Genomic DNA, 25,318 nt, shown 5'->3' on the forward strand with positions numbered 1-25,318 from the left:
CATTCACAAAATAAACATGTCTTGCATTATCATGCTTTGTCAAAGATGTTTAGGTAATGTAATCTGTGATATTTGCACCTAAATAAATGCTAGTACATCAGAGGCTGGCTGAAATATTGTGTATATTATTTTATAACATGTTCTGGTTCAGCAGGCTGAATAATACATTTTATTAATAAATAGAAATGGCTAAGATATTGTCATGCATAGATATGATGACCATTAACTTCTACAAAATGTAATGTACAGAATATCAGAAGCATTTATTTAAGTAGAAATATCACATTTTACATTACCAAACATCTTTGACAATGAAACCATAACCGTAACAATCCATATTTTGGGTTAATGCCTGAAATTGTTTTTTTTAAACATGTAGGTGTAGCTCCTCCTCTGAATGCAAGTGCTCCTACAGCAGGACTGCATTTCTACAAAATACAGCAAATACAAAAAGTCAAAAGGGGACTTTTTTTTTTTTTTAAATGTAAAGAGCCCATAAAGACACCTTCTCAAATCAATCACACATTTCCGGCTTCAAAATAAAAGCGCTACGCTATACATTTGGTTGAACTACATTCACAAAATAAACATTACGATCATGCTTTGTCAAAGATGTTATGTAATGTATTCTGTGATATTTGCACCTAAATAAATGCTAGTACATCATAGGCTGGCTGAAATATTGTGTATATTATTTTATAAAATGTTCTGGTTCAGCAGGCTGAAATATTACATTTTACATTACCAAACATCTTTGACGATTAAACCATAACCGTAACAATCCATATTTTGTGTTATTAATGCCTGAAATTGTTTTTTTTTTTAAAACATGTAGGTGTAGCCCCTCCTCTGAATGCAAGTGCTCCTACAGCAGGACTACAAATGTTGTCTTTCTACAAAATACAGCAAATACAAAAAGGGGACTTTTTCTTCCCTTGTATATAGTCTGTAAAGACACCTTCTCAAATCAATCACACATTTCCGGCTTCAAAATAAAACCGCTACGCTATACATTCAGTTGAACTACGTTCACAAAATAAACATGTCTTGCATTATCATGCTTTGTCAAAGATGTTTAGGTAATGTAATCTGTGAGATTTGCACCTAAATAAATGTTAGTACATCAGAGGCTGGCTGAAATATTGTGTATATTATTTTATAACATGTTCTGGTTTAACAGGCTGAATATTACATTTTATTAATATATGGAAAAGGTTAAGATATTGTCATGCAGAGATATGATGACCATTAATTTGTACAACATGTAATGTACAGAATATCAGAAGCATTTATTTAAATAGAAATATCACATTTTACATTAACAAACATTTTTGACAATTAAATCAAAACAGTAACAATCCATATTTTGTATTATTAATGCCTGGAATTGTATTTTTAAACATGTAGGTGTAGCTCCTCCTCTGAATGCAAGTGCTCCTACAGCAGGACTGTATTTCTACAAAATACAGCAAATACAAAAAGTCAAAAAGGGACTTTTTTTTTTTTAAATGTAAAGAGCCCATAAAGACACCTTCTCAAATCAATCACACATTTCCGGCTTCAAAATAAAAGCGCTACGCTATACATGTGGTTGAACTACATTCACAAAATAAACATTACGATCATGTTTTGTCAAAGATGTTTAGGTAATGTAATCTGTGATATTTGCACCTAAATAAATGCTAGTACATCATAGGCTGACTGAAATATTGTGTATATTATTTTATAACATGTTCTGGTTCAACAGGCTGAATAATACATTTTTATTAATAAATAGAAATGGTTAAGATATTTTCATGCAGAGATATGATGACCATTAATTTCTACAAAATGTAATGTACAGAATATCAGAAGCATTTAAGTAGAAATATCACATTTTACATTACCAAACATCTTTGACAATTAAACCATAACCATAACAATCCTTATTTTTTGTTATTAATGCCTGAAATTATTGTTTTTAAACATGTAGATGTAGCTCCTCCCATGAATGCATGTGCTCCTACAGCAGGAATACAAATGCTGTATTTCTACAAAAATCCGTGTGTGTAATCTGTGATATTTGCACCTAAATAAATGCTAGTACATCACAGGCTGGCTGTAATATTGTGTATATTATTTTATACTTTGACCGACTGGCACTAATTGGCTGGTGAAATTCACAAAGCAAGTACTGATGACATCACCAGGGTGTAAATCTGGAAGTGTGTGCTGGCAGCCAGGTGGCAGTGTTTCATAGTGTTGGGAAGCTGGCAACAGACAGAAGAAGTCAAACCCAGAAATTCTCCTACTCACCAGTAAAAGCATCTTTTATCTCTTCACCAAAGCTCTCTCCCACAACTTCTTTTCTTCTTGAGCTTATCCTCCCTTGCTGCTTCTCTCTTTCTTTGTCAGATTTCAGACTTGCCGCCCCCTTCCCGCTTCACGCCTTCCCAACCACTCCCACTTTCACTTTCATTTCCTGCCGCTTCTTTATAATCACCTCCCACTTTACCCAGGACCACTTAAATCCCCCTGCTGATCTCTCCTAAACGGAGCAGTGTGAAGGTGACTCGCATTCTAGTGTTACTGTGTACTAAACCCAACACCGGTGAAGTTGTCACGTTGTGTAAATGGTAAATAAAAACAGAATACAATGATTTGCAAATCCTTTTCAACTTATATTCAATTGAATAGACTGCAAAGACAAGATATTTAATGTTTGAACTGAGAAACTTTATCTTTTTTTGCAAATAATCATTAACTTGGAATTTAATGGCAGCAAAAAGTAGTCACAGGGGCATTTTTACCACTGTGTTACATGGCCTTTCCTTTTAACAACGCTCAGTAAACATTTGGTAACTGAAGAGACTAATTATTTAAGCTTTTCAGGTGGAATTTCCTTTCTGGGTGTTGTTGATAAATGGCTTTCGCTTCGCATAGTAGAGTTTTAACTTGCACTTATGATGTAGCGACCAACTGTAGGTACTGACAGTGGTTTTCTGAAGTGTTCCTGAGCCCATGTGGTGATATCCTTTACACGGTGATGTCGCTTCATAATGCAGTACCACCTGAGGGATCCAAGGTCACGGACATTCAATGTTACGTGCAGTGATTTCTCCAGATTCTCTGATGGTGAAATCCCTCAATTCCTTGCAGTAGCTGGTCGAGAAATGTTGTTCTTAAACAATTTGCTCAGGCATTTGTTCACAAAGTGGTGACCCTCGCCCCATCCTTGTTTGTGAATGACTGAGAATTTCATGAAATCTACTTTTATACCCAATCATGGCACCCACCTGCTCCCAATTAGTCTGTTCACCTGTGGGATGTTCCAAATAAGTGTTTGATGAGCGTTCTTCAATTTTCTCAGTCTTTTTTGCCACTTGTGCCAGCTTTTTTTGAAACATGTTGCAGGCATCAAATTCCAAATGAGCTAATATTTGCAAAAAATAACAACGCTTTCTAGTTGGAACGTTAAATATCTTGTCTTTGCAGTCTATTCAATTGAATATAAGTTGAAAAGGATTTGCAAATTTGTATTTTGTTTTTATTGACCATTTACACAACGTGACAACTTCACTGGTTTTGGGTTTTGTAGATCCCCTTAAATTACTTGGTCATTCTCAACTAACTTGGCAACAGAACCAAGTAAATCACATGACTTGCCGGTTCTAAAACGAGTGTGCGAGCCATGGGTTGTATCCAATTTTTTTTTTTTGCAATAAAATTAGTTGTGGCAATTTAATCAAACGCAACTAGACTTTTCAGTTTGTCCTAAAAAAAATGTTATGTATAGGTTATAGTCAGTCACGTGCCTTTTTGTTACTTCCAGTAAACTAAGTGGTGGTCAACCAATCTATCGTGGCTCCTGTGCAGTGAACAGTGTGCCAACTATGTACTAACTTACGGCCCCCAAAGCTTTTAATTTGGTAAAGTAATGAATGTATGGAAATTGCTGACTTTGATGTTGTTCGCATTTATGGTCGTGTTTATGGTCAAGCACACATAAACATGTTACATTTAATCACGACAACTCGCAACAGAGGGGCGGGGAGTTGGGGCCCTGGAGGTCGACTGCTGCTATGAAGCGCTGCCAGTCCTCTGCGGTCCTCTCCAAGGTTTCTCATAGTCATTCACATTGACATCCCACTGGGTTGTGAGTTTTTCCTTGCCCTTATGTGGGCTCTGAACCGAGCATGTCGTCGTGGCTTGTGCAGCCCTTTGAGACACTCGTGATTTAGGGCTATATAAATAAACATTGATTGATTGATTGATTGATATTAGTATTCTAAATTAGTATTAGTATTAGTATTCTAAATTAGTATTAGTATTAACTTACAACAACAGTCTTTTTTATTGTTTCAGTTTCACAAATTCCTCTGTTTAGTGTGTAGTGTAATAATGCTCATTTCTGTATTATTTTTTATTTTCGCTAACTGCTTATTTGCTATTACTTTTACCATCATATTTGTACATGTCGTATTTGCTGATGTTGCTCTATTGTTGTTGTTGTTGTTGTTGTTGTTTGCTGTTGTTGTTTTTGTCTCTCTGTCTAATCCCCCTCTTGTCCCCACAATTTCCCCTTCTGTCTTCTTTTTTCTCTCTTTCTATCCCCTCCTGCTCCGGCCCGGCTGCACTAAATGATAATATAAATACATTTAATAAAGTCAAATACTAAAAAAATAAAATAAAATAAAATAAAAACAATTCCTCTGTTTAGCTGATTGGAGAGCGAGTTTCCGCAGCTAGTGGGCCCATTACCATGACTTCTGTTTTGTTTGATCAGCCGTTTTACTGCCTTGCTACAGACACTGTTTGGAAACAATTAAGGTATGTAAATAAACATTTACGGGAATATTTCTGTGTAAATAACTCATTTTGCAAAGTATACATCTGCGGATCATAGTCCAATCGTATTTGCTGATGTTGCTCTATTGTTATTGTTGTTGTTGTTGTTGTTTGCTGTTGTTGTTTTTGTCTCTCTGTCTAATCCCCCTCTTGTCCCCACAATTTCCCCTTCTGTCTTCTTTTTTTCCTCTTTCTATCCCCTCCTGCTCCGGCCCGGCTGCACTAAATGATACTATAAATACATTTAATAAAGTCAAATACTAAAAAAATAAAATAAAATAAAATAAAATAAATTCCTCTGTTTAGCTGATTGGAGAGCGAGTTTCCGCAGCTAGTGGGCCCATTACCATGACTTCTGTTTTGTTTGATCAGCCGTTTTACTGCCTTGCTACAGACACCGTTTGGAAACAATTAAGGTATGTAAATAAACATTTACGGGAATATTTCTGTGTAAATAACTCATTTTGCAAAGTATATATCTGCGGATCATAGTCCAATCGTATTTGCTGATGATGCTCTATTGTTATTGTTGTTGTTGTTTGCTGTTGTTGTTTTTGTCTCTCTGTCTAATCCCCCTCTTGTCCCCACAATTTCCCCTTCTGTCTTCTTTTTTCTCTCTTTCTATCCCCTCCTGCTCCGGCCCGGCTGCACTAAATGATAATATAAATACATTTAATAAAGTCAAATACTAAAAAAATAAAATTAAATAAAATTAAAAAAATTCCTCTGTTTAGCTGATTGGAGAGCGAACTTCCGCAGCTAGTGGGCCCATTACCATGACTTCTGTTTTGTTTGATCATCCGTTTTACTGCCTTGCTACAGACACCGTTTGGAAACAATTAAGGTATGTAAATAAACATTTACGGGAATATTTCTGTGTAAATAACTCATTTTGCAAAGTATATATCTGCGGATCATAGTCCAATCGTATTTGCTGATGATGCTCTATTGTTATTGTTGTTGTTGTTTGCTGTTGTTGTTTTTGTCTCTCTGTCTAATCCCCCTCTTGTCCCCACAATTTCCCCCTCTGTCTTCTTTTTTTCTCTCTTTCTATCCCCTCCTGCTCCGGCCCGGCTGCACTAAATGGTAATATAAATACATTTAATAAAGTCAAATACTAAAAAAATAAAATTAAATAAAATTTAAAAAATTCCTCTGTTTAGCTGATTGGAGAGCGAGTTTCCGCAGCTAGTGGGCCCATTACCATGACTTCTGTTTTGTTTGATCACCCGTTTTACTGCCTTGCTACAGACACCGTTTGGAAACGATTAAGGTATGTAAATAAACATTTACGGGAATATTTCTGTGTAAATAACTCATTTTGCAAAGTATATATCTGCGGATCATAGTCCAATCGTATTTGCTGATGATGCTCTATTGTTATTGTTTGCTGTTGTTGTTTTTGTCTCTCTGTCTAATCCCCCTCTTGTCCCCACAATTTCCCCTTCTGTCTTCTTTTTTCTCTCTTTCTATCCCCTCCTGCTCCGGCCCGGCTGCACTAAATGATAATATAAATACATTTAATAAAGTCAAATACTAAAAAAATAAAATAAAATAAAATGAAAAAAATTCCTCTGTTTAGCTGATTGGAGAGCGAGTTTCCGCAGCTAGTGGGCCCATTACCATGACTTCTGTTTTGTTTGATCACCCGTTTTACTGCCTTGCTACAGACACCGTTTGGAAACAATTAAGGTATGTAAATAAACATTTACGGGAATATTTCTGTGTAAATAACTCATTTTGCAAAGTATATATCTGCAGATCATAGTCCAATGTAGCTAATATTTAGATAAAATATACTTTCTTCAAAAATGTTGTGGGTGCGGCTACCTTTATATGCACATTACCATCATCCAACTCAATAATGACTGAAAAGATGGTGGGTTCCATACATACCTGTGTAGATACTGTTCATGTCAGGGAGGTCCTCGTCGTCCTCCTGCTGCAGTTCTCCAGGCACTAGTCCAGCATTGTACATGTCATTGTAGGACTTGGTGCGTTGTCGGGGCGTGGAGTCCTGCGAGCCTGGCAGACTACCACTGAACCTGTCTGCCCGTCGGGCATCACCGCCGCTGCTGCTATTGCTGATCACTTTCCCACCGGGGGGCTGCACCGGCGGCTTTGGTGTCCCATAGTAGTTTCCTAGGCAACGGAGAGGTAGGTAGGGGAGGGGGGGGTGGGATTTTTTTTTTACAAAAGAAAGAAGAAAAAAAAGAAAGAAAGGCATTTTAGTAGGAGAAGAAGAGAGGTATGGTCAAGGGCTTTTTGGGTGTGTTGCAAATAGAGATTGTTCAGTGTGTTCGAGGGAATGTGCATAATGCATAACGTGAGAGTCATTTTTGGTTTTAAAAGCTTGTTTGCATTATAACGGGATTTCGAAGCCCTGAAAAGTCTGTATCTTTCAAAGTTGTTGAGATGTATAAACTGTGCACTGCAAAAACTGAGATCTAAGTAAGATGAAATATCTCAAATAAGGGTGATATTTGCTTATTTTCTGTCTGATAAGATAATTCTTCTCACTAAGCAGATTTTATGTTCGAGTGTTTTACTTGTTTTAAGTGTTTTGCTCCTAAATGATCTCAGTAAGATATTACAGCTTGTTGCTGAGATTTGATGACCTATATCAGGGGTCGGCAACCCGCGGCTCCGGAGCCGCATGCGGCTCTTTGATCACTCTGATGCGGCTCAGCAGCTAACTTGCTGAACCCCCCAATTTTCCCGTGAGACTTCCGGATTTCAGTGCCTCTCGCAGAAAACTCCCGGGTTTAATATTGACCGATTTTCACCCTTACAGCTACATTAAGGGCGTGCCATGATTGTACAACATTTGGCGCCCCCTACAATCTGTATTAACAGCGTGCCAGCCCGACACTTGTTATACAATATACAACTTCTGCATTTACACGTACGTGACAGCAAGGCATACTTGGTCAACAGCCACATAGGTTACACTGACGGTGACCATGTAAAACAACTTTAACACTCTTACTAATAATGCGCCACACTTTGAACCAAAACCAAACAAGAATGACAAACACATTTCGGGAGAACATCTGCACCTTAACACAACATTAAACACAACAGAACAAACACCCAGAATCCCATGCAGCCCTGACTCTTCCGGGCTACATTATACACCCCTGCTACCACCAAACCCCACCCCCACCCCAACCCTGCTCCCTCACACATCAACACCCCCACCCCCTCCCTCTGTGCGTCTTGAGGTGGGCGGGGTTTGGTAGCGGGGGTGTATAATGTAGCCTGGAAGAGTTAGGGCTGCATGGGATTCTGGGTATTTGTCCTGTTGTGTTTATGTTGTGTTAAGGTGCAGATGTTCTCCCGAAATGTGTTTGTCATTCTTGTTTGGTGTGGGTTCACAGTGTGGCGCATTATTAGTAAGAGTGTTAAAGTTTTTTTTATACCGCCGCCGTCAGTGTAACCTGCGTGGTTGTTGAGTAAGTATGCCTTGCTATCACCTTCGTGAGCAAGCGGAACCCCCATACAACGCTGGTTGTAGTGGGTGTTATATGCTGTGCCATCACGGCACGCATGACGCTGACAAGCGCCATTCATTTAAAACCCGCGTGCCGCCCCAGCTTTCAAATACCATATAAACGTCTGGGCAGTGTGTCTGAGACCCCTGGTGCACAAAGCAAAAAAAAAAATTGTATGCAGTTCATTTAAAATTTCAAAAAATTTTTGCGGCTCCCATTATTTTCTATAATTTGTGAAACTGGTCAAAATGGCTCTTTGACTGGTAAAGGTTGCCGACCCCTGACCTATATTGAGTAAAACATGCTTGAAACTAGAATATCAAGTGTTGCAAAGCTGTGTCATCAACACTCAAAAGTATAAAAACTACTTTTTTAAAGTAATCATTTTTTATTTTAAGCATGAAAAAAAAAAATCATGACTTTGACACAATTGTGTCATAATTAAAACAGATGACAGCCAAATGGACTTTGCTGTTTTATTTTCAATGAAACAATAGAAAACACGTACTCATATAGTAGTACAGTTGGCACAGTACAGTAAACTGACAGTTAATATTTAAATATTTAACATTTCAAACAATTTTGAACAGAAATAGTTCATGCACATTCAGATAAGTTCTTCAAAATTACAATTAGAAAAATTCTGGCCGGGGGCCGGGCTGTATATATGCGCACTAATTGACTGAAAGAGCACGCACTTGGTGCGATGATGTCATGTTATCCATGGAAAAATGCATTTTTAGACCATATGATTTGCCTGAGCGGCAAGGAGACCCCGAGAGTAACAAGCGCTTGCCTTGTTGCCTTTCCATTAAGAACAATAAATTAGTTTTTAGTATAAGTTTGCTGGTTTCAAGAAATGTAATGCTGAGTGCATATCATTATGTCAAGATAATGGAACTAGCATTCAGTTCATTTAGAATATTTTTCAAAATATTGAGCAAAAAGGTCTCTTTTTTTTTCTACCAAGAAAAGTGCACTTATTAGTGAGAGTATACTTATTTTAAGGTATTTTTGGGTTCATTGAAGTTAGCTAATTTTACTTGTTTTGGAAAGTCTTGACAAGCCGAATTTACTTGTTCTATTGGCAGATAATTTTGCTTAGTTCAAATAAAATACCCCTCATTTTTGTATTTTTGTTTTCTTGTTTTTGAACACTGACTTTTTGCAGTGTGTGAATATGCATGGCAGCTTTAAATAGTGTATATCAAATGTAATTGTAAAGACAGTTCAATTACCGTATTTTCCGGACCATAGGGCGCACCGGACTATAAAGCGCACTGCCGATGAGCGATTCTAGTCAGGTCTATTTTCATACAAAAGGTGCACCGGATTATAAGGCACATTAAAGGGGTCTTTTTTTCTTTCTTTTTTCTAAATGTAAAAGACTTCCTTGTGGTCTACATAACATGTAATGGTAGTTCTTTGGTCAAAATGTTGCATAGATGATGTTTTACAGATCATCTTCAAGCCACTTTCTGACAGTCGCTTCAGGATGCGCCGTTTTGTGGGCGGTCTTATTTACGTGCCCCCACTTCGACAGCGTCTTCTCCCCGTCATCTTTGTTGTAGCGGTGTAGCGTGTAGCATGTTCCATATTTTTAATGGAACATATAAAATGTTGGTGTTGTTTACTTGAGTCATATTGCAGTCTACACGTATCTCTTATGTGTGACTGCCATCTACTGGTCACACTTATCATTTCACCATGTACCAAAATAAAATAGCTTCCAGGTCGGTAAGCACAACCAGAATTATTTCGTACATTAGGCCAATGTTTTTCAACCTTTTTTGAGCCAAAAAATGCGGAAACACACCAGCAGCAGAAATCATTAAAAAAAATGAAACTCAGTTGACGGTAAAAAGTTGTTGTCGCAATTGTTGGATATGACTTTAAAGCATAACCAAGCATGCATCACTATAGCTCTTGTCTCAAAGTAGGTGTACTGTCACCACCTGTCACATCACACCCTGACTTAATTGGACTTTTTTGCTGTTTTCCTGTGTGTAGTGTTTTAGTTCTTGTCTTGCGCTCCTATTTTGGTGGCTTTTTTTCTCTTTTTTTGGTATTTTCCTGTAGCAGTTTCATGTCTTCCTTTGAGCGATATTTCCCGCATCTACTTTTGTTTTAGCAATCAAGAATATTTCAGTTGTTTTTATCCTTCTTTGTGGGGACATTGTTGACTGTCATGTCCTGTTCGGATGTACTTTGTGGACGGCATCTTTGCTCCAGAGTAAGTCTTTGCTGTCGTCCAGCATTCTGTTTTTGTTTACTTTGTAGCCAGTTCAGTTTCAGTTTCGTTCTGCATAGCCTTCCCTAAGCTTCAATGCATTTTCTTAGCTGCTGTCATGACTTGGTCCTGGGTGTTTGCTTTTCCGGAATGCAACGGAAAGTTGGCTCGGGCGAGACGGGAATGTGAGTACATATTTATTTAATATTATCAAAAAAAAAGAACAAACTAAAGGTGCGCACAAGGCGGAAGTACAAACTTGACAAATGAAATAAATACTTGCATGTGGGCAGAAAAAAAAAGTTAAAGTTAAAGTTAAAAGTTAAAGTACCAATGATTGTCACACACACACTAGGTGTGGCGAAATTATTCTCTGCATTTGACCCATCACCCTTGATCACCCCCTGGGAGGTGAGGGGAGCAGTGGGCAGCAGCGGTGGCCGCGCCCGGGAATCATTTTTGGTGATTTAACCCCCAATTCCAACCCTTGATGCTGAGTGACAAGCAGGGAGGTAATGGGTCCCATTTTTATAGTCTTTGGTATGACTCGGCCGGGGTTTGAACCCACAACCTACCGATCTCAGGGCGGACACTCTAACCACTAGGCCACTGAGTCGGTTAAACTGTGAACAATTAAACAAAAAAACTAACTGTGGCATTAATAAACAAAAAAACTTACTTGGCTTGGACTAAAGTAGCAGCATGAAAGATGGACATGAAAACAAGTGTCAGGAATGTGAAGAGCATAAATGTGGGATGTCGCCAGAACCACAAACTGAAAACAATGAACTTAAATACTATATACATGATTAGTGAAAGCAGGTGCGTGACTCGACAGGTGAAAACTAATGGTTGCTATGGTGACAAAACAAAACAAAAGTGCACAAAAAGTCCAAAAAACAAAACCGAACATGACTAAAACAAAACATGATCACACAGACATGACAGCTGCACTCACCTTTTGTTTATTTTTGGTTTAAGCATTAGACACCTTTTTACCTTCACCCTGCCTCCCGCTGTTTCCGACATCTACAAAGCAATTAGCTACCGGCTGCCACCTACTGATATGGAAGAGTATTACACGGTTACTCTGCCGAGCTCTAGACAGCACCGACACTCAACAACAACACATCATTTGCAGACTATAATTACTGGTTTGCAAAAAATATTTTTAAAACCAAATAGGTGAAATTAGGTAATCTCCCACGGCACACCAGACTGTATCTCACGGTACGGCACAATGGTTGAAAAACTCTGCATTAGGCGCACCGGGTTATAAGGCGCACTGTCGAGTTTTAAGAAAATGAAAGGATTTTAAGTGCGCATTATAGTCCGAAAAATACGCTAAGGATCTGGCTTTGCACAGGTGTTCTATTTGGAGATCCTCAGTCACACTTGACCAGCGTCTTCACTAAGTCCAAACAAACACAGCTCTATGGCTTCCTGACACGCCTCTATCCTGTCTTTGAAGACCCTTTTGACATGTTCGTCAAATAAACACTTCAAACTTCAAAAAAGGGGGCAGCTTTGACACGGTTTACGCTCAGTCGGCGTTTACTGGGCTCCGTTGCTCAGCAGCTCCTTGCTTTTATGACAAACGCCCACCACCCATCCACCGTGGCGTGTGTAGTTTATTACTTCCTATTCTTTATTTCATACTTTTATAGTATTAGTTGTCATGTCAACTGTCCGTACTGTATCCTGTATGTCAATGTTGCACTGCAACCTTGGAATTTCCCCTGTGGAGATAAATAAAGTCTAAAATATCCTATTCATTCCTATTGGCTATTCCAGGGGTAAGCAACCCAAAACGTTGAAAAAGCCATATTGGACCAAAAATACAAAAAACTAATCTGTCTGGAGCCGCAAAAAATGAAAAGTCGTAAAGGCTTGCTGATGAGAGACGGCCTTCACCCTAACCAGGAAGGCGCCATCATCCTGCCTAAAAACATAGACTACTGTTTAAGTCACATTTGACTAACTACACTAGAGCAAGCCCGGTCACAGGTAATTACAGAGCCTGCTAGTCCGGGTGAGGAGTCAGTTAAGCTAGAACTAGCCAGCGCCAGGCTGGATAATTCCTGTACGCATAGCAATTCTCTTAGAATAGTACACAACTCACATAATGTGTTTTCTGTTGTGAATGTGTTAGAGGTAGATATGCGTTCTACTGAGGTGGCAAATCATGATGCGTTCAGTCTATCGCAGCATCAATCAAACAATCTGAAACTCTAGCCTTTAAATAGACCCCCCTTTTAGACCAGTTGATCTGCCGTTTCTTTTCTTTTCTCCTCTGCTCCCCTTTTCCTTGTGGAGGGGGGGGGGGGGGGGGGGCACAGGTCCGGTGGCCATGGATGAAGTGCTGGCTGTCCAGAGTCGGGACCCGGGGTGGACCGCTCGCCTGTGCATCGGTTGGGTACATCTCTGCGCTGCTGACTCGTCTCCGCTCGGGATGGTGTCCTGCTGGCCCCACTATGGACTGGACTCTTACTATTATGTTGGATCCACTATGGACTGGACTCTCACAATACTATGTCAGACCCACTCGACATCCATTGCATTCGGTCTCCCCTAGAGGGGGGAGGTTACCCACATATGCGGTCCTCTCCAAGGTTTCTCATAGTCATTCACATCAACGTCCCACTGGGGTGAGTTTTTCCTTGCCCTTATGTGGGCTCTGTACCGAGGATGTCGTTGTGGCTTGTGCAGCCCTTTGAGACACTTGTGATTTAGGGCTATATAAATAAACATTGATTGATTGATTGATTGATATTAGTCTTATTATGGAGACAACACATGATGTAAGTGTCTATATTAGCTATGATAGCCTACTATCAAAATGACTGTGTGTCGCAGGCTGAAGCAAATCTTTGTTGACAGAAATGTTGACATTTAATATTTATTCTACACATTTTTACAACATTAGAAACTATTAGTAAATCAGAGGCTCCTCAGAAGGTGAGATAACTCCTGGAAATGACTGGCTTTTAATGGCCAAAGGTATAGATGTGTGTGTCCAAGTTAAAGGAAACTGTCTTCTTTTAAAAGATTTATTACAAGTTTGGCACGCTCGGTAATGTTTGCTGTGGTCTGGAACAACATGCAAACAACTATCAGAAATGCAGTCAATATTACACACAGATAATGTGTCATGAGACATGCACGACTAAATAATAGAGATGTCCGATAATGGCTTTTTTGCCGATATCCGATATTCCGATATTGTCCAACTCTTAATTACCGATTCCGATATCAACCGATACCGATATATACAGTCGTGGAATAAACACATTATTATGCCTAATTTTGTCGTGATGCCCCGCTGGATGCATTAAACAATGTAACAAGGTTTTCCAAAATAAATCAACTCAAATTATGGGAAAAAAAATGCCAACATGGCACTGCCATATTTATTATTGAAGTCACAAAGTGCATTATTTTTTTTAACATGCCTCAAAACTGCAGCTTGGAATTTGGGACATGCTCTCCCCTGAGAGAGCATGAGGAGGTTGAGGTGGGCGGGGTTCTAGAGTAGGGGATAGCGGGGTGTATATTGTAGCGTCCGGGAAGAGTTAGTGCTGCAAGGGGTTCTGGGTATTTGTTCTGTTGTGTTTATGTTGTGTTACGGTGCGGATGTTCTCCCGAAATGTGTTTGTCATTCTTGTTTGGTGTGGGTTCACAGTGTGGCGCTTATTTGTAACAGTGTTAAAGTTGTTTATACGGCCACCCTCAGTGTGACCTGTATGGCTGTTGACCAAGTATGCACTGCATTTACTTGTGTGTGTGAAAGGCCATAGATATTATGTGACAAGGCAGTGCCTTTAAGGTTTATTGGTGCTCTGTACTTCTCCCTACGTCCGTGTACACAGCAGCGTTTTAAAAAGTCATACATTTTACTTTTTGAAACCGATACCGATAATTTCTGATATTACATTTTAAAGCATATATCGGCCGATAATATCGGCAGCCCGATATTATCGGACATCTCTACCAAATAATATACAAAGAGGATAAAAGTAAAGGATATCAAATTAGCTTAAATATACCTACAAATGAGGCATGATGATGCAATATGTACATACAGCTAGCCTAAATAGCATGTTAGCATTGATTAGCTTGCAGTCATGCACTGACCAAATTAGATTAGCACTCCAACAAGTCAATAACATCAACAAAGCTCACCTTTGTGCATTCACGCACAGCATAAAACGTTTGGTGGACAAAACATTGCAAACAAACTGTTGCGTCACAGTCCACACTATGGCGAGTTCAAGAACCGCCGAAATTAGTAGGACAAAACGATGTTCGCCAAATGCTCATTTTAAACATATTAAACAGTGGGCTTTCTAACAATTGGGAAGGTTTGTGTCATGTTTGTCCTCAAATAAAAAACATATTAAAACTAAAAAAATATTTTTCCATTTTCAATCCTTTTTTTTTAAAAATGCTCCAGGGAGCCACTAGGGTGGCACTAAAGAGCCGCGGGTTGCTGACCCCCGGTCTATTCAATGCACCATTATTAAGATTTCTGGGGCTGAGGTTGCTGAGGTAGTTAAAAAGCTGAGATCCGCCCGGAGTTCCTTAAGGCTCTGGATGTTGTGGGGCTGTCTTGGTTGACAAGACTCTGCAGCATCGCGTGGACATCGGGAGCGGTACCTCTGGATTGGTAGACCGGGGTGGTGGTTCCTCTCTTTAAGAAGGGGAACCGGAGGGTGTGTTCTAACTATCGTGGGATCACACTCCTCAGCCTTCCCGGTAAGGTCTATTCAGGTGTACTGGAGAGGAGGCTACGCCGGATAGTCGAACCTCGGATTCAGGAGGAACAGTGTGGTTTTCGTCCTGGTCGTGGAACTGTGGACCAGCTCTATACTCTCGGCAGGGTCCTTGAGTGTGCATGGGAGTTTGCCCAACCAGTCTACATGTGCTTTGTGGACTTGGAGAAGGCATTCGACCGTGTCCCTCGGGGAGTCCTGTGGGGAGTGCTCAGAGAGAATGGGGTATCGGACTGTCTGATTGTGGCTGTCCGCTCCCTGTATGATCAGTGTCAGAGCTTGGTCCGCATTGCCGGTAGTAAGTCGGACACGTTTCCAGTGAGGGTTGGACTCCGCCAAGGCTGCCCTTTGTCACCGATTCTGTTCATAACCTTTATGGACAGAATTTGTAGGCGCAGTCAGGGCGTTGAGGGGATCTGGTTTGGTGGCTGCAGGATTAGGTCTCTGCTTTTTGCAGATGATGTGGTCCTGATGGCTTCATCTGGCCAAGAACTTCAGCTCTCGCTGGATCGGTTCTCAGCCGAGTGTGAAGCGACTGGGATGAGAATCAGCACCTCCAAGTCCGAGTCCATGGTTCTCGCCCGGAAAAGGGTGCAGTGCCATCTCCGGGTTGCGGAGGAGACCCTGCCCCAAGTGGAGGAGTTCAAGTACCTCGGAGTTTTGTTCACGAGTGAGGGAAGAGTGGATCGTGAGATCGACAGGCGGATCGGTGCGGCGTCTTCAGTAATGCGGACGCTGTATCGATCCGTTGTGGTGAAGAAGGAGCTGAGTCGGAAGGCAAAGCTCTCAATTTACCGGTCGATCTACGTTCCCATCCTCACCTATGGTCATGAGCTTTGGGTTATGACCGAAAGGACAAGATCACGGGTACAAGCGTCCAAAATGAGTTTCCTCCGCCGGGTGGCGGGGCTCTCACTTAGAGATAGGGTGAGAAGCTCTGCCATCCGGGAAAGCTCAAAGTAAAGCCGCTACTCCTCTACATGGAGAGGAGCCAGATGAGGTGGTTCGGGCATCTGGTCAGGATGCCACCCGAACGCCTCCCTAGGGAGGTGTTTAGGGCACGTCCGACCGGTAGGAGGCCACGGGGAAGACCCAGGACACGTTGGGAAGACTATGTCTCCCGGCTGGCCTGGGAACGCCTCGGCATCCCCCGGGAAGAGCTGGACGAAGTGGCTGGGGAGAGGGAAGTCTGGGCTTCTCTGCTTAGGCTGCTGCCCCCGCGACCCGACCTCGGATAAGCGGAAGAAGATGAATGGATGCATGGCATTATTAAGATTTGACATAACTACATTAGAAGAGCGGCTTTTCAGCGTTATTAGGTTGAGAGAGGTGCCAATCACAAATTCAAAGTTCAGAGTTAAGTGGATAATAAATCCATGCTAACCATATGTACTAATCCCTGGGGAAAAAAACAGTGAATCTGCCAAAAATGATCAGAGTGTGCAGGAGGGTTTATTGACGTAAGGCTTGGTGAGAACTAACTATTTACATTTATCACGGCCAACGTTCCCGGACCTCGTCTGTCAATCTGATTTTGAGGGTCGGCAGAAATGTTTATGTGAATAAATATACTCTTTAATTTAAGGTCTTCACAAGTAAAACTTTATTTGTTTTTAATCCACCTTAAAGATCAGCAGTCCGATATTATCGCACATCTCTACTCACAAGTATAAAACTACTTTTTTAAAGTAAAACTGTCTTATTTCAAGCATGAAAAAAATAATCCTGATGCATTTACTTCATTTAAGAATATTTGTCAACATATTGAGCAAAAAGGTCTTTTTTTTTTCTACCATAGAAAAGTGCACTTGTTATTAGTGAGAATATACTTATTTTAAGGTATTTTTGGGTTCATTGAGGTTAGCTAATTTTACTTGTTTTGGAAAGTCTTGACAAGGCAAAATTTCTTGTTCTATTAACAGATCATTTTGCTTAGTTCAAATAAAATACCCCTCATTTTTGATTTTTTTTTCTTGTTTTTGAACACTGACTTTTTGCGGTGTATAAGGCGCACCTGAAATCCTTTCATTTTCTCAAAAATCAACTTATAACCCGATGCGCCTTATGTGCGTATGGATTAATTCGGGTTGTGCTTACCGACGTCGAAGCAACATTATTTGGTACATGGTGTAATGATAAGTGTGGCCAGTAGATGGCAGTCACACATAAGATATACGCGTCAACGGCAAGTTGACCGTTGTTCAATAAATGACCCGAGCAAGTACCTGCAAGCAAGCAACACCAACAATTTGATGTTTCATTGAGAATACAAAACATTACACACGGCACTCAAAAATCCCTCAAAATGTTTTAGTACGACTTTGGTAAACTACGAAGCTGCCCCGCTTGGATTGTCGGAGCATTACGGCTACCATAGTCAGACGTACTGTGCTTCATTCAACACATGGGTATTATTATGGTGTGTGTATAAGGACCCCAAAATGGCACCTATTGTTATTAGTGAGAATATACTTGTTTTAAGGTGTTTTGGGGTTCATTGAGGATAGCTAATTTTACTTGTTTTGGAAAGTCCGAATTTTCTTGTTCTATTGGCAGATAATTTTGCTCAATTCAAATAAAATACCCCTCATTTTTGTATTTTTTTTTTTCTTGTTTTTGAACACTGACTTTTTGCAGAAAAAGCTGTTACCAAATCAAATGGCTTGGTTAAAAGCGTACCTTCGTACGTTCCTATTTCCAACAGGGTGCCGCTCTTCTCCAACTCCAGGAAGTCTTCTACTGACAGGAAACTGTAATCCACACCAGGAACTTCTCCTTCTCGAGGGGGTCTGGTTGTACCTGGGTAGTCAAACAAAAAAACAGAGCAGGGGTAAGCAAATCATTTTAAAACAAATATAGAGAAGCGGTCTTTTTTAAAGACCGTAGCGAGAAACTATTTCTATTGACACGGAATACATAAGAGAGATAATTCATTGTTTTACAATATTGCACCTGTGTTGCGCCTCGCCTGTTTATGAGGACTGTGGAAGTAGTAACATTCCGGAATATATTGGAGTATTGCAACAAGGCCTGTCTACATTTAGTCCGAGTGATGTGTGGAGCCATATGTCATTATTTGCAGTTTGGCATTCACTTTTAACGACCGCTGTCAAGTGGCCAGAGTGGGGTCAAAGGTGAACACTTTTACAACCGGGCCAATAATGACGTGCTCACCCGAGGCCATTTGTACCCTGCTAGACCTGGGCGTGTACGTCCCACCCTGTCCTGCACTGCAAAAACTGAAATCTAAGTAAGATTAAATATCTCAAATAAGGGTGATATTTGCTTATTTTCTGTCTGATAAGATAATTCTTCTCACTAAGCCATACTTGCCAACCTTGAGACCTCCGATTTCGGGAGGTGGGGGCGTGGTTAAGAGGGGAGGAGTATATTGACAACTAGAATTCACCAAGTCAAGAATTTCATATGTATATATATATATATATATATATATATATATATATATATATATATATATATATATATATATATATATATATATCCTGAAAATATGCAAACAAAACTGTGTTTAGATAATTGATACTTCAAACTTGCATAAATAAATATTAAGGAATATAACATAACTTGGCTTCTGAGAGCTTCAAAATAAAATGAATAAAATGCTAAAGTTGTTGATAAACAAGCAATTATTTTAATAATTAAATATGGTAATTTTAAATGAATTATTATGATAATTTAAAATGAATTATTTCAAATATGTTTATTTTACCGGTAATGTATAATTCTATGGCTGGATGTAATAAGGAGTCAGAAAAAATACAAATAAAAATACAATAAATGTTGATGTTTTTAGCAAAATATAGTAAAAATGTATTTAGTTTTTTTTTTTTTTTTTTTTTAATTAATAAATATATTTATTTTTAGGTAAGATAAACATAATAACACAATTTATCCCTAGTCTGGATGATTTATTTCTTGTCACCCTGTTGTCCTCCCGTCGTGAAAAAAGGCAGTCCTCACTGGAGGGGGCGTGGCCTCCAGCTCCGGCTGAAAATCGGGAGATTTTCGGGAGAATATTTGTCCCGGGAGGTTTCCGGGAGAGGCGCTGAATTTCGGGAGTCTCCCGGAAAATTCGGGAGGGTTGGCAAGTATGCACTAAGCAGATTTGATGACCTATATTGAGTAAAACATGCTTGAAACTAGAATATCAACTGTTGCAAAGCTGTGTCATCAACACTCACAAGTATAAAACTACTTTTTTGAAGTAATAATTTCTTATTTCAAGCATGAAAAAAAAATCATGACTTTGACACAATTGTGTCTCATAATTAAAACAGATGACAGCCAAATGGACTTTGCTGTTTTATTTTCAATGAAACAATAGAAAACACGTACTCATATAGTAGTAAAGTTGGCACAGTACAGTAAACTGACAGTTAATATTTAAACTTTTAACATGTGACATTTCAAACAATTTTGAACAGAAATAGTTCACGCACATTCAGGTAAATTCTTCAAAATTACAATTTTTTTTTTTTTTGCCAACCTGTATATACAGTGGGGCAAAAAAGTATTTAGTCAGCCACCAAATGTGCAAGTTCTCCCACTTAAAATGATGACAGAGGTCTGTAATTTTCATCATAGGTACACTTCAACTGTGAGAGACAGAATGTGGAAAAAAAATCCAGGAATTCACATTGTAGAAATTTTAAAGAATTTATTTGTAAATTATGGTGGAAAATAAGTATTTGGTCACTTCAAACAAGGAAGATCTCTGGCTCTCACAGACCTGTAACTTCTTCTTTAAGAAGCTCTTCTGTCCTCCACTCGTTACCTGTCTTAATGGCACCTGTTTGAACTCGTTATCTGTATAAAAGACACCTGTCCACAGCCTCAAACAGTCAGACTCCAAACTCCACTATGGCCAAGACCAAAGAGCTGTCGAAGGACACCAGGAAAAGAATTGTAGACCTGCACCAGACTGAAGTTTGCCAGAGAGCACATGGATGATACAGCAAAGGATTGGGAGAAAGTCATGTGGTCAGATGAAACCAAAATAGAACTTTTTGGTATAAACTCAACTCGTCGTGTTTGGAGGAAGAAGAATACTGAGTTGCATCCCAAGAACACTATACCTACTGTGAAGCATGAGGGTGGAAACATCATGCTTTGGGGCTGTTTTTCTGCTAAGGGGACAGGCCGACTGATCCGTGTTAAGGAAAGAATGAATGGGGCCATGTATCGTGAGATTTTGAGCCAAAACCTCCTTCCATCAGTGAGAGCTTTGAAGATGAAACGTGGCTGGGTCTTCCAGCATGACAATGATCCCAAACACACCGCCCGGGCAACGAAGGAGTGGCTCCGTAAGAAGCATTTGAAAGTCCTGGAGTGGCCTAGCCAGTCTCCAGACCTCAACCCCATAGAAAATCTGTGGAGGGAGTTGAAAGTCCGTGTTGCTCGGCGACAGCCCCAAAACATCACTGCTCTCGAGAAGATCTGCATGGAGGAATGGGCCAAAATACCAGCTACTGTGTGTGCAAACCTGGTAAAGACCTATAGTAATCGTTTGACCTCTGTTATTGCCAACAAAGGTTATATTATAAAGTATTGAGTTTAATTTTTGTTATTGACCAAATACTTATTTTCCACCATAATTTACAAATAAATTGAAACCTGGACTCTCACAATATTATGTTAGATCCACTACGGACTGGATTCTCACACTATTATGTTGGATCCACTATGGACTGGACTCTCACTATTATGTTAGATCCACTATGGACTGGACTCTCACTATTATGTTAAATCCACTATGGACTGGACTCTCACTATTATGTTAGATCCACTATGGACTGGACTCTCACACTATTATGTTAGATCCAGTATGGACTGGACTCTCACTATTATGTTAGATCCACTATGGACTGGACCCTCACACTATTATGTTAGATCCACTACGGACTGGACTTTCACACTATTATGTTAGATCCACTATGGACTGGACTCTCACAATATTATGTTAGATCCACTATGGACTGGACTCTCACAATATTATGCTCGATCCACTACGGACTGGACTCTCACAATATTATGTTAGATCCACTACAGACTGGACTCTCACAATATTATGTTAGATCCACTATGGACTGGACTCTCACTATTATGTTAGATCCACTATGGACTGGACTCTCACTATTATGTTAGATCCACTGTGGACTGGACTCTCACTATTATGTTAGATCCACTATGGACTGGACTCTCACTATTATGTTAGATCCACTATGGACTGGACTCTCACACTATTATGTTAGATCCAGTATGGACTGGACTCTCACACTATTATGTTAGATCCAGTATGGACTGGACTCTCACTATTATGTTAGATCCACTATGGACTGGACTTTCACACTATTATGTTAGATCCACTACGGACTGGACTTTCACACTATTATGTTAGATCCACTATGGACTGGACTCTCACAATATTATGTTAGATCCACTACGGACTGGACTCTCACACTATTATGTTAGATCCAGTATGGACTGGACTCTCACTATTATGTTAGATCCACTATGGACTGGACTCTCACACTATTATGTTAGATCCAGTATGGACTGGACTCTCACTATTATGTTAGATCCACTATGGACTGGACTCTCACTATTATGTTAGATCCACTATGGACTGGACTCTCACTATTATGTTAGATCCACTATGGACTGGACTCTCACACTATTATGTTAGATCCACTACGGACTGGACTCTCACACTATTATGTTAGATCCACTACGGACTGGACTCTCACAATATTATATTAGATCCACTACGGACTGGACTCTCACACTATTATGTTAGATCCACTATGGACTGGACTCTCACTATTATGTTAGATCCACTATGGACTGAACTCTCACTATTATGTTAGATCCACTACGGACTGGACTCTCACACTAGTATGTTAGATCCACTATGGACTGGACTCTCACTATTATGTTAGATCCACTATGGACTGGACTCTCACAATATTATGTTAGATCCACTACGGACTGGACTCTCACAATATTATGTTAGATCCACTATGGACTGGACTCTCACAATATTATGTTAGATCCACTACGGACTGGATTCTCACACTATTATGTTAGATCCACTATGGACTGGACTCTCACACTATTATATTAGATCTACTATGGACTGGACTCTCACTATTATGTTAGATCCACTATGGACTGGACTCTCACTATTATGTTAGATCCACTATGGACTGGACTTTCACACTATTATGTTAGATCCACTATGGACTGGACTCTCACTATTATGTTAGATCCACTATGGACTGGACTCTCACACTATTATGTTCGATCCACTATGGACTGGACTCTCACTATTATGTTAGATCTACTATGGACTGGACTTTCACACTATTATGTTAGATCTACTATGGACTGGACTCTCACACTATTATGTTAGATCCACTATGGACTGGACTCTCACTATTATGTTAGATCCACTATGGACTGGACTCTCACTATTATGTTAGATCCACTATGGACTGGACTTTCACACTATTATGTTAGATCCACTATGGACTGGACTCTCACAATATTATGCTGGACCCACTCGATGTTCATTGCATCCGGTCTCCCCTAGACCAAGGTTTCTCATAGTCATTCACATTGACATCCCACTGGGTTGTGAGTTTTTCCTTGCCCTTATGTGGGATCTGAACCGAGGATGTCGTTGTGGCTTGTGCAGCCCTTTGAGACACTCGTGATTTAGGGCTATATAAGTAAACATTGATTGATTGATGTTTATTTAACAATGTCCATTTTCAAAAGATAAATTATGATACTTTACAATTTAGTCTATTTGAGAAATGGGACTAATTCAGTGCATGGACATGTAGTGAGTGTTACAAGTGTGTTAGTGATCAGAGGGTAAAAATAGAAGAGCGGAGGCTTCTGTGCAGCCATGTTCAGTGACACAAGTGATTAATCACAGATGTGAGGACATAAGCTCGACATTATCAAATCAACTCAAATCAAATCAACTTTATTTATAAAGCACATTTAAAATTTACCACAGGGGTAGCCAAAGTGCTGTACAATGAGCAGGTTAAAAGATAAAACGAGTACCGAGCAAACACAACACAACACAAACAGAACATGATAAAAAATAAATAATTAAAATAGAATTAATAAAAACATAAAAACATAAAAACAGGATCACAGCAGGTGTATTATGGGGCGCCATTGCAGGATGGATATCACTCAGTGTTAAAAGCCATGGAATAAAAGTATGTTTTTAAGAGAGATTTAAAAACAGGAAGAGAGGAGGCTTGTCTAACACTCAGGGGTAGGTCGTTCCAGAGCTTGGGAGCAGCAACGGCGAAAGCTCTGTCACCTCTAAGCTTCAGCCTTGTGTCAGGGACCGTCAACAGCAGCTGATCGGCTGATCTTAAGGATCGGGTGGGGCAGTAAGGCTGAAGGAGGTCGGAGAGATAGGTTGGCGCGAGGTTGTTTAGACATTTAAAAACAAATAAAAGGAGTTTAAAATGTATTCGGTAACGCACAGGGAGCCAGTGAAGGGACGCTAAAATAGGGGTGATGTGCTCACGTCTGCGGGTCTGTGTTAGCAGACGAGCAGCAGAGTTCTGTACGAGCTGCAGGCGGGCGAGGGAGGCCTGGCTAATGCCAACATACAGGGCATTACAGTAATCAAGACGAGTCGAGATAAAAGCGTGGATTAATTTCTCAAGATCATGTCTTGATAAAAGCGGTTTCACTTTCGCTATTTGGCGTAATTGATAAAAGCTTTTTTGAACGACGCTGCTGATTTGTTTTTCGAATTTAAAATCTGAGTCAAACTTTACCCCCAGGTTTGTGACAGAGTCGCTGAGATACGGGGTCAGAGTGCCGAGGTCAACGTTGGGGGAGGGAGAGCGACTTGGACCGAACAACATAACTTCTGTTTTGTCTTCATTTAGGCTCAGGAAGTTAGCTGAAAGCCAGACTTTGATGTCGTGCAGGCAGTCAATAAGACTTTGAACCGTGTTATTTTGTGCCATGGGAAAATAAATCTGGCAATCATCGGCATAAAAATGAAATGCAATACTGTACTTCCTAAAAATAGAACCAAGGGGGAGAAGGTAAAGCGCAAATAAAATTGGGGCAAGGATTGAACCCTGGGGGACCCCATGTGGTAAAGGAGCTGTGGACGACATAAAACTGTCTACTTTTACACAAAAACTCCTGTCGGTTAGGTACGACCGGAACCAGTTGAGGGCGGCGCCCTTAATGCCCACACAGTTCTCAAGACGAGTGATTAAGGTGGCGTGGTCGACGGTGTCGAACGCAGCAGACAGATCTAAAAGCACCAGGACAACATATTTACCAGAATCAGTGGACAGGAGGATATCGTTAAAAACTTTTAGAAGCGCTGACTCTGTGCTGTGGAGGGCTTTAAAACCGGACTGGAACAGCTCAGTGATACCATTATCCTCTAAGAAGGGCAGCAACTGACTGTAGACAACCTTCTCTAATATTTTGGAAATGTATGGAAGATTAGAGATAGGTCTGAAGTTAGAGAGGAGAGAGGGGTCGAGGCTGGGTTTTTTAAGTAGAGGTCGTACCACTGCATGTTTAAACTCTACTGGAACTATTCCAGAAGAGAGGCTACTATTGATAATGTTAAGGACACTTGATCCAATAGTAGCAAGTACCTCCTTAAACAGGCGAGGTGGGAGGGCATCTGCAGGAGAACCAGAGGGCTTCATATGACTAACTGTGTCACTTAAAAAAGAAAAGGACACCGGCTCAAACTGATGGAAAACAGAAGAGAAATGCAGGGGAACAGAAGGGTCATATGAAGGCTGAGATAGACTGGCTCTAGTTGACACAATTTTGTCAGTGAAAAAATGGAGACAATTTTCACAGAATTCAAAAGAAGCATCAAAACCAGCAGATTTGGGAGCATCAATGACAGTGTTAATAGTTTTAAACAGAACTCTGGGGTTGTTACAGTTAGAAGATAT

The 25,318-nt window shown here is 40.1% G+C and overlaps 1 protein-coding gene across 6 annotated transcripts in view; it reads right to left on the minus strand.

The window, feature by feature from the left end:
• Nucleotides 1-25,318, minus strand: part of magi1b (membrane associated guanylate kinase, WW and PDZ domain containing 1b) — a 497,598-nt gene that overhangs the window by 198,549 nt on the left and 273,731 nt on the right. For all 6 annotated transcript variants that reach the window (XM_061932500.1, XM_061932501.1, XM_061932499.1 and 3 more), the window contains 2 exons: nt 18,003-18,122; nt 6,724-6,969 (listed from right to left, as the gene is read on the minus strand). In XM_061932500.1, coding sequence (XP_061788484.1) covers nt 6,724-6,969; nt 18,003-18,122 — 366 coding nt within the window. The remainder of the gene's footprint in view (nt 1-6,723; nt 6,970-18,002; nt 18,123-25,318) is intronic.

The sequence above is a fragment of the Nerophis lumbriciformis genome, linkage group LG38, assembly GCF_033978685.3.
Source record: "Nerophis lumbriciformis linkage group LG38, RoL_Nlum_v2.1, whole genome shotgun sequence".
Taxonomy (NCBI): domain Eukaryota; kingdom Metazoa; phylum Chordata; class Actinopteri; order Syngnathiformes; family Syngnathidae; genus Nerophis; species Nerophis lumbriciformis.